At 42.2% G+C, this 10,317-nt stretch overlaps 1 protein-coding gene and 1 long non-coding RNA gene across 3 annotated transcripts in view; both read left to right on the top strand.

The window, feature by feature from the left end:
- rab11fip4a (RAB11 family interacting protein 4 (class II) a) overlaps positions 1 to 2,578 on the top strand; it is a 72,270-nt gene extending 69,692 nt beyond the window's left edge. For both annotated transcript variants that reach the window (XM_042087194.1, XM_042087195.1), the window contains 4 exons: positions 142 to 279; positions 425 to 580; positions 1,350 to 1,493; positions 2,071 to 2,578. In XM_042087194.1, coding sequence (XP_041943128.1) covers positions 142 to 279; positions 425 to 580; positions 1,350 to 1,493; positions 2,071 to 2,187 — 555 coding nt within the window. In that variant the 3' untranslated portion in view covers positions 2,188 to 2,578. The remainder of the gene's footprint in view (positions 1 to 141; positions 280 to 424; positions 581 to 1,349; positions 1,494 to 2,070) is intronic.
- A 2,912-nt stretch (positions 2,579 to 5,490) lies between these two features.
- Positions 5,491 to 6,850, top strand: LOC121705762. Its single transcript, XR_006030890.1, has 3 exons — positions 5,491 to 5,657; positions 5,991 to 6,187; positions 6,298 to 6,850. It is a non-coding gene; the product is annotated as an uncharacterized LOC121705762 (long non-coding RNA).
- The last annotated feature ends 3,467 nt before the right edge of the window (positions 6,851 to 10,317 follow it).

Below are 10,317 nucleotides of genomic sequence, written 5' to 3'. Positions count from 1 at the left end.
TTCCCTAGTTGTAATAACCACAATCCAAGCCTTTACATTAATGGTTGTGTGTAAATGTCAAAAAGGGTAGCCATTTTATCTGTGTGTGTGTGTGTGTGTGTGTGTGTGTGTGTGTGTGTGTGTGTGTGCGCACGCTTGCAGGAGAAGCAGCGTATGACAGACAAACTGGAAGACACCAGCTTGCGCCTGAAAGATGAGATGGACCTGTATCGCAAAATGATGGACAAGCTGTGGCAGAACAGACATGAGTTTCAGAAGGAGAGGGAATCCATGCAGGAGGTCAGTTAGCCATCTGTGTAGACACACACACACACACACACACACACACACACACACACATAGTGATTTTTACTTAACTTAAGAAATGCAAGCTCCCAATTTTCTCTACATGTGTTGATGTGTGTGTGTGTGTGTGTGTGTGTAGTTGATAGAGGACTTGCGTCGGGAGCTGGAGCACCTGCAGCTGTTTAAGCTGGAGTCGGAGCGTGGACGTGGGCGGGGCTCAGCAGCCGGCCTATCAGAGTACAACGCCAAGACCCGGGAGATTGAAATGGAGCATGAGGTCAAGCGCCTCAAACAGGTACACTGGTCACACCTGTCTCTTTTTTATCACACTCAAAGAGGACTTTCACAACATAATTTAAGGGCAGCCGTGGCCTACTGGTTAGCGCTTCGGACCTGGAACCGGAACCGGTTAACCCGTTACTTAATTTAACATGTTCAGCCATAGTTTGTGAGGAGTACTGATAGGGTGTAAGGCTGGGTGTGCCTCTGGTGTTCCTCAGTTAAACAATCTTGATCTTTTTTTAAAAAACAATCTGAGGCACTCACCAAGGTTATATGTTTCAAAAGCCTTTAATCTCACATGGCAATTCAGTGAAAACATACCTACGTGTTTCAGCATAATAGCCTTCAAGACTTCGGGGCAAGTCTTGACTTTTTCCAATGTTAAAATGGGGCTGAAACCATATTTGATGGGATGTGGGTTGAAACAGAGCAGAAATCAAGGATTTTTGATTTCACCATGTGATGGGTTTTCCCATATCCCATCACTTATGTAACTAGCTTTTGGCTCAGTCGCCAGTGCATCATCGGAGGGCTTGGGAGTGAGGTTTTGTTTTTCACACATGTAAAACTCTAACCCTTTTTGATGGGATTGCCCGAAAGGCACACGTGTATGAGAAATGGAAGCTCCCAGGCAATTCATGAAAGAGTTCTGAAGTAAATGAGCACAGTTAGCTGCTAGCATGTGTTGAAATTGTGTCACCATCGAAAGGGTTGGCAGTGAAGTGTGGTCTGTGTATGTGTGAAACTCTAGCCCTTTCTGATGGGAATGTGGTTCTGTGCAGGAGAACCATAAGCTCCGGGACCAGAATGATGACCTGAACGCCCAGATCCTTAGCCTGAGTCTGTACGAGGCCAAGAACCTGTTCAGCTGCACCACCAAGGCCCAGTCTCTGGCCGCCGAAATAGACAATGCATCCCGGGATGAGGTGAGGAAACACACACACACACACACACACACACACACACACACACACACACACACACACAAACATACACATACACATACACATACATACATATGAGGGGGCTTAGAAAGTAGATGAGATGGAGGAATGTTCTATTGAAGTAAGCTGTGTGTGCTGTACAGAAAGAGGCTGGTAGCTAATTGCTAATACATTGAAACTTTCCTGGTGGAGGTTTGATATTGTACATTGCCTTGGATTCACATCCTTTATAGTGGTTTCCATGTAGCCTAATCACCAAGATGTATAAGCAATGGAGGATACATGAACATGATGCACATACAGTAGCATGTTTTTTCCAGCTGAGCAAAAACCCTGCTAACGCGCTAACTGGCATCTATTTGAAATGTTATCAACAAAGTTGTAATGTGAAAACGTTGTTTCATGGTGTGTTCCAACAAAATACAGTGTACAGTGTAGGGTCTATTTTTGTTTAGTTGTAAAGGATGTTTAGGATGTAAATAATGAGTTGTTTTGCAAGTACAGTAACTATTACTTTCTCTCTCTATCTTTCTCTCTCTCTCTATCTCTCTCTCTCTAGCTTGTGGACGCCCTGAAAGAACAAGAGGAGATTAACTATCGCCTCAGACAATACATGGACAAGATCATTCTGGCCATCCTGGACCACAACCCCTCCATCTTAGAGATCAAACACTAAAGCCCTCAATTCTGTGCCACTGTCCAGTCTCTCTCTCACTGGTGGACATACAGCGCCCTCTGTAGGCTGGACACATGAACTGTATCACATACTGGACTTAGAGAATCTGCTGTTGTCAGTGACCACATGGTACCTCTCATGCCCACTTTTGAGTTCTGGCATTTTTTGTCTCATCGCCATGCAAATCACCCATTGGTTGAGATGACCATTGAGATGGAGTTAAAGGGACTACAACTGGAAGCATTCATACACACATGACCCGAATGTTCACTTTCCATTTCTTTTTAACTTATGTTTGCATACACACTACCTCTAGGTACATAGGTCCAGTGCTTTCACGAGTCTATCGTGTAATGTGTAATGTGACCATTAAAGAGCGTGTGATGTGCTAGTTTTCTCTCTCTCCGTCATGGGCGTGGCACCATAACAAAAGGCACACATGTTTATGTGACGTGGAAGCTCCCAGGCAGTTCGTAGGAGAGTTATGTAGCATTTTAACAAGCGAGCACTGTTAGCCATTAGCATGTGTGTTGTGATTGTGTAGTCCAAAACCACAGCTTGTGTGCATGCGTGAGAGAGGGCAGAGCTGTAGTCGTATAAAAGGCAGGGGACAATTTTACAAAGTGTGCTCTGTGGTCAGATGAAGACCATGATGGGTACATAGATTTTTGACATGAATAGTCATATCTGTGTCTTAGGCTCACATAATGTTGCATTATCAATGTGAGTAAGAAGTGCAGGAATTGGAAATGAATAGATATGTGAAATAACACATATTAACCAGAAAAATAAGATTAATCAGATGGAGGTGCACTGACTTATGTCATGTTCTTCCCCAATAGGCTGTATTTCTGCTTAATCTTGAGGTGTCAAATTAAGTCAGTTTAAAAATAGTCAGTGAAACATTAATTTTGCAAAAATAATTGTTTGGAAATGGCTTTTGCAATTGGGTTGCAATTCATAGAAGTGGCTAAATGGACTGACTTGTCACAAACTATCACAGTAACTTAAAAGAATTAGTGTAGAAAATCTGAGAATGCACAGGAATCACTTGTAGTCACACCTGCTGAAGCACAAGTGCATTAAGTGGCCATACAAGAACATAGTTTTTGTACAATAGTACAAAATTGGAATGGTTGAGTCATATACATACAAACTAAGGAAAATGGCAGAATTGACTGATGAAGATGTACTTTATTTTGTGGAATATAATGGTTGTAAGTGTATAGAATGGAGAAAAGGTTTATTTTTTCATACAGATCTATAAATAATGTTTTGAGGGTTAAGTCCAGTGTAGTGTGATGAGCATGGGGATAGGAGATTCAGGCGTTTATGTGAGTCAGGGATGTGGAGATGTGAAAGAACAGCATGCTGGGTCTAAGTGGCCAATCTCATTTAGAGAGCAGGAATGGAGCTCTGTTGCGGAGGTGCCAGGAGCTATGCCCATCTGTAGGCTAAGTTTAAGGTAAAAGACCCCTACCCCCACCTCCATGCATTATTTTATATCACACATTTGAGTACCCCAGACTGAATTCTCTCAGCTACACTTGAAGCTATGACTAATGTGTGAGATCAGCAAACTCAACGTAGGTGTATGCAGGAGGTTAAAAATATGGCGGGACGGTTTAACTTTGTAGGCCTGGCCCTGCAGCACTCTCTCACAGTCTCTGTGGCTGTGAAATATACCGTTTGACAGCCATGGGGAAGGGTGCTTATGAGTGACAAAGCCTACTGACTGTTTCTGTGCCTGGTTTGGTAAACATATGAGCTGTACATGAATTGGGAATAGGGAAGAGAGCAATTGTTCTAACGCTAAAGAAAAAAAAACAGAAAAACAAATGTCATTAATTATTCATTAATAGGGTTCATAAATTATGCTACATAATCACTATTAAGATAATCACTCTGTAGAATAGATTCTGTAGTTGTTGAGGGTAACAGCCACCCTTGGCCGTACTAAATGAAAATGCATAACCTGTACATGTCATGAATGTATCACGGTTTCAGAGTTACTGTCTCTCACCTTTTTGCCCTTGATCGTATTGGATTTACTTAGATTGCCTTTGAGGCTCCGTACACCACAGTATTTTAAGCAACTGTGTAGCTAGGGAAATATGACTAATACTGGTGTATTCTATATTGTCACAAAGCTAGTTTTGCCTTGTTGCACAAATTGTACTGATTTGGATGTTGTGCATTTTCTTTGCTTGATCCCTTTTAAAATGGTTTGTGTGCCTTTTTAAATTTTAATTGGCACGAGTCTGTGTTTGTTTTCATTTACTTTATGTTTACTTTTGATCTAACTCATCTGATCAATCATAGGAGCTTTTTTATATACAGTATTCCTGTCTTGTCTGAGCATTTTTCATAAATTGTAAATGTTGTACAGAAACTAGTTAATATTTGTATTTATGTGTCCTTCATCAGACCTACTAAATGAAAAGGCTGTCTTTTATACAGTTTTATGATACAATACAGCAGCAAGATATCAGTAGAAGTGTTATGTGCAAACAAGCGTCGTGTAAGATGTTCATTAGACAACATTTTATTTGGCAATACTTTCAGGCCCCTTAGGGCTATCGGTCATAACAATGTAATAGCAGGCGTCAAAAAGAGCATGTCAATTCATGGCCTTCAAGGCCTATCAGACGGTTCCTGTGTGTGTGTGTGTGTGTGTGTGTATGTGTGTTTTAAGTTTATTTAATTATGCTAATGGTCCTCCAACTACCATGCAGACATATTGCTGCAGCGTCAATGTGTGGATGCCCTATCACAAACAGCCTGATAAGACAGCATACAGCAAGGTATATTATGTCCTGTTAATTGCATTTTGTCTGAGGCATTGTCAAATAAGATGTCCCCCCCCCCTCTTTATTGTTTTGTTTCACAGGAGAATGCTAGCTCACTTGTTGCTTTGTTTGGTTGACATAATGGCAATGCTCGAAACTACGTCATATGTGACCCTGTGGTAGGCCTATCTGGATTTTAGAGTTCTGCATCTGCTGTCACCGCTTCTAAAAGAATAAAGGAGATTTGTGCCCCATAACCAGCAGCAAGATTATCTCTCTTAAACCAAACATTATTGGCTGAATCAAAACACACAAACACACACACACACAAAGTAAGCTACAAATAAACACACACAAGCTCCAATAAATATAGATTTCTTTGCATCACTGTCATCTTCACACAGTTACCTTGAGTGTAGCCATATGGTTTAAGAAAAATAGGCCTAGTCTAGCTTTCTAAAAACGTCCAAAATTGATAATTGTCGCCGCCTGTTGGAATCGAGAAAAACTCGAATCAGCTGCATGGTTTATAGGGCCAGGCTAACTGCCCTGTAACGTTAACTTCTAGGCTAATCTTTATTGCTGGATTCAAATCAATTGCAATTTTAAAATTTCGCTTCATCACAAGAAGAATTAGCTTCCTCCTAGAGGACACGAAGAATTATTTACTCCGGAGATAAGGTTACTAGGTTATTCTTTTAGAAAGTTAGCTAACATTACCAACATGGTTGGTGATTAAAGCTTGCACTAATGTTATAACGTAAATGCAATTCTGCTAAAAAATAGCTGCTAACTTCGTTTAATTACCACCAACGGCACAGGCAGTATATTTTAAAGTCTCTAGAAAATGCAATATTATTAGGAGTTGAATTGTTTCTGGTTTGTCAAATATTTCAGCTTTGATAACTCAGCTACAACTTGCAAGATAGCTTGGGGGTAACCAGATGGATCTTTCATTAACGTAGCTTATTCGCCACACAAGTCTTTAAAATGCCTTTTTTGTAAACCATGTAGACAGGAAAAAGTGCGTGAAATGGTTTATCCAAATACATATTGGAATTTGTCGGACGATGAGGGTGATGATGTGGAGAAGATGGAGATCAAGAATGATAGTGATCAGATGCAAGACTGCTGCCCGTCTCAACCGCCATGTGTTGAGGAGGAGGATTGGGAGAGTGAAATCATCCAGCTAAGTAACGTTATACCTTATGGTAGGTATGCCTACATCTACCGACTTATTATACTTGACAGACGTCCCTGTTAATCTATGCAGTAGCCTTCACAGCAGCCTACAATATGGACTTTCCTTTGAATGCCTTAGGACCAGAGGACCTTATTATGGAAGACCCCCATCTTAAAATGCCATTCCACGTCCCTGATCACAAGTTGTCTGAGGTAAAATACAATCCGTCGATTCACCATGTACCACCAGTGCGTTGTATTCCAGCCCAGAAAGCGGTCCTGGAAGGAGATCAGTTTGAGGATGCAGAGGAGTAAAGAAAGCTTCATTGGGAATATTTTTGCTTCCCTCAGCACTCTGCACTTCGGTCTGCGAGTCTGAAGGATGATATTTGTGAATAAAGTAAATCAAGTGTGAGATTTATTCCGAACATGTAATCACTCTTTATTTTTAACAAAAGCAACACTTGTCAGATGAAGAAGGAGGATTATAGCCTATTTATGTTTCTGGCATTTGAAAGACATTTATAAGGAGGCATTAGAGCAGAGCAAGGACAGCCTGGATAAAATATCGAGGAAGAGGTTGTGGATCATATTTAAAATTTTTGGGTTGTAGGCCTAATGCAGGCTTGAAAAATCATCATATTTCTTTGAAAGGAAAAGATGCATCCAACTTTATAGAGACCTATAATAAAAATGCTGTGAAATCTGTCCTAGTCTACTCATTCTTTGGTTAAGGGGGATTCTGATATTGTAGGCCTACTTAGTAGGCAATGCAATCCAATGATGTGGAATTGTGTATTTTGTCAGTAGGTTAGGCTACTGTGAAACTGAAAGACAACTGTAGAAATTGATGTAGCACATCAAAAACATAGCCTAATGATTAGAGACATGGGTCGAAATGGTCAATCATGTAAAAATGCCTTTTTATGCTAATGTTATCTTTGGGGTCTTGCCTTACCATAAACTAAACCATTCCTTTGAACAATGTCAGTATCATCAGAATCAAATGGTAAGGCCACTGGACTAGCTCTAATACATTATGATTTCATTATGGGCCTTGTATCGCATTGGCTGCAGGGGGAATTTACTTGATGCTATTTAATTCTTCATGTCAAAAGATATTTATGGAGTGAATGACTGGGTAGCTAGAGTAAAGAAATACTTTAATGATGTTCTGTCCTGGACAGCAGGAAAATAGGGCTTGTAATCATGATGCTGTCCTACAGGGGGCACCATAATGACAGCCCAGAGGCTATTTACTGTATGGAGAGAATAGCCACTGAAACTAACTGATGAATTTAAGAGTCATATGACAGGCCTAGACATGTCCACGTGTCCCTGTGACCCCCCCATCCACCTGCACACATAAACAGACATGTGTAATCACAGGCTTACGAGCTCATTCAGGGTTGCCAAAGAAAGAGATGAGAGGATAATGAAAATGGACTTAGTGAATGAGTGTCTTTGTGTATGTATCTGTGTGTGTGTGTTCTCTTAAACAAGTTTTTTGAGACTAATTGAATCATATCAGGGTACAGTGCAGTCCTATATACCTTTAAATTAATAGATATTCGTTGTAGCCTATTGATCATGATGTCAATAATGCACTGCCAATCAAATGTTTGTGTGTGTTCACATTTTTACAAGTTTATTGCTGTGTGTACAGTATGTGTTTGGCCTTGTGTCTGTATATGCATGCGTTCAAACGTGTATGTTGTGTGTGTGTGTGTGTGTGGGGGGGGGGGGGTCTGACCTGCATCTCACTGCTTCATGGCTTTGTGTCCAAATCTCCAGTAACCACCCGTTCAGCCCGCATCAGACAGATCCAGCTGGAATACAGAGTGCTCTTAAAAAATGACTTGCATGTGTTTCATCACAGCTGTCCAAATAGTCTCTCCCATGTCCCAGCCTCCATCAAGCTATCTCTCATTTATGATTACTCTGCTTTGATGTCTGCTTAAATAATAATGAGGACAAACTTGGAGGAAGGAACTGTCTGCAGTGAGATTGCAGAGAATGGTTTCCCTTTGGCACCAGTGTTCTACAACAAAACAGTGGGGGTGGGGGGTTGTTGGGTGGTTGGGGCATCCTGATCAGGACTAGATTCTTCTCTCAGGACCAGTGGCTCTCTGGCCCTGCTTCCCTCCACCTCCTAGTTCCTCCCAGCCACATGTCACATCACATCACACCATGCACACTGTCTCAAACAGAACTCCCCCGAGAGGCTGAAGGCTGCTAATGTTTCGTTTCAAAAACGTCTGTGTGGGTCACCTCTGATGTGACCAGGCAGGGAATGCCCGCCTGTCACACGGTAGTGTTAGTTTCACTGGCAGGGGAGGAAAGGAGCCGGTGCTCTGTCCCTGCCCAGGTGGAGCACAGCATTCGCCACCATGTCACATGATTGAGTGCTTGACGATGGTGCCTTAACGATGCTCACAAAGTCCTTCCCTTCCCATGGACTGTCCAGTACAGTCCTGGCTGGGAGGAACAGTCTGTGGTCTGTGCATTTATTATTAGTTTCAGAGTGTTACTGTCTTTTATTGATCCACTTTCTCTGTTGGTCCCAAGCCTCTTAGTCTGTCCTCCCCTCTTTTTCTCTGATTCTCACCCACCCATCCCAATCTTACTCTCTGTTTTTGCTCTCTACGCACTCTCTCATCCTCTTTTCTCACTGACACTCATTCCCTCCTTCCCTCATGGCTCTCAGACTGGGTCGTCTCCTGCTGTCCTTGACTCCCCTCTTCTCTGCCTGTCTCAGCTCTTCAACTCTCTCCATCCCTCTTTCTCTCTCTCTCTCCGACTATTAGCGATCTGCACACCCTGGATAAAATCTTAATCTCTTGCACTAATATTTAAAGATTCCCTCTCGGCCTGACAGCTGGCCAGCCCTGCCGTGATGCCTCAGAGGCTGTGTCTCCTGAGATGACATCTAGCCCCCAAGTGTGAGGTAATGATTACACCATGACTAATGGGTCAGAGGCGCCTGGGTTATAATGCATTGGGCTGGGCTCGCCATCTCCCTCACCCACCCTCAGCCACAGTTCAGTAAACGAGGACGCCACAGTAGGTGTTGAATGGGTAATTTCCTGCTCTGTAAAAGGAGATTAAATTCAATGATGAAGTTCCTGGAGTTCTGAGAATGGTGTATAGTTGTGTGAAGAAGCTACTTTCTCTTGTGGTTTTGTCTGACTGTGACCCAGTACGAGCAGCATGGGCAGATAGGGGTGTGTGTGTGTTTGTTTCTGTGTGTGTGTGCGTGTGTGTGTCTGTGGGTTTGTGTGTGTGTGCGTGCTTTTGTGTATGTTAGTGTGTGTCTGTGTGTGCATGCTTTTGTGTGTGTATGTGCTTTTGTGTGTGTGTGTGTTATTGAGAGATCCCTGGGTGTTTGCTGAGAGATCTTTTGTGTTTGACACAGACCCGGGGGGCCGTCCTGTCACATTGTTTGGGTCCATCATCACCTGAGAGGCAAACATACCAGCACACTGTCTCCACTCATCACAGAATTAAAAAAACAAAACAACACATGGTGCTTTTCTGTGACTGGAGCTTCTCCTGTGAATAGATGAATAGGTTTTGGCTGTTTTCATTTCCAGTGTGATTGAGTGCCCTACTGGTCTTGTCAAAATGGTGTGGCATTCCATTTTTTGTTCCAAAGCTGTCACCATCCCTCTGCTGCTCTCTCATATTGGTGTTGTGTTGGGGCAATATGTATGTGTCTGTGAGGATATGTTGCTCTGCATAGTGTTTATATGGGTTTTCAGTTGCACGTGTTTATTTGACTGGATGCGTGTAAAATGTGGCTGAGTTTATGTTCTTGTAATTCATGTGTATAAATGTGTGTGTGTGTGTGTGTGTGTGAGAGAGAAAGTGTGTGTGTGTGTGTCTGAGCGCATGAAAACGTATGTATATACTGTAATTTACATTAGGTTTGAATGTAAAAAGAAGTATGCAATATTGTTTGTGAATTGCAAATCACTTGCAGTCACACACTTCCGCAGTGCTGTTTCCATTCATAGACAAATCTTAGGGAAGCAGACGTGATGCAGCAGTTTTTCAAAGTATATTTTTTAGGTTTTTGCCTTTTCAGATAGGACAGTGGAGAGTGACAGGAGGTGAGTAGGACAGAGATGGGGTTGGATCCCCCATGGGCACATGGACC

The sequence above is a fragment of the Alosa sapidissima genome, chromosome 3 (assembly GCF_018492685.1).
Source record: "Alosa sapidissima isolate fAloSap1 chromosome 3, fAloSap1.pri, whole genome shotgun sequence".
Taxonomy (NCBI): domain Eukaryota; kingdom Metazoa; phylum Chordata; class Actinopteri; order Clupeiformes; family Clupeidae; genus Alosa; species Alosa sapidissima.
This window is presented reverse-complemented; position numbering and strand designations above follow the sequence as displayed.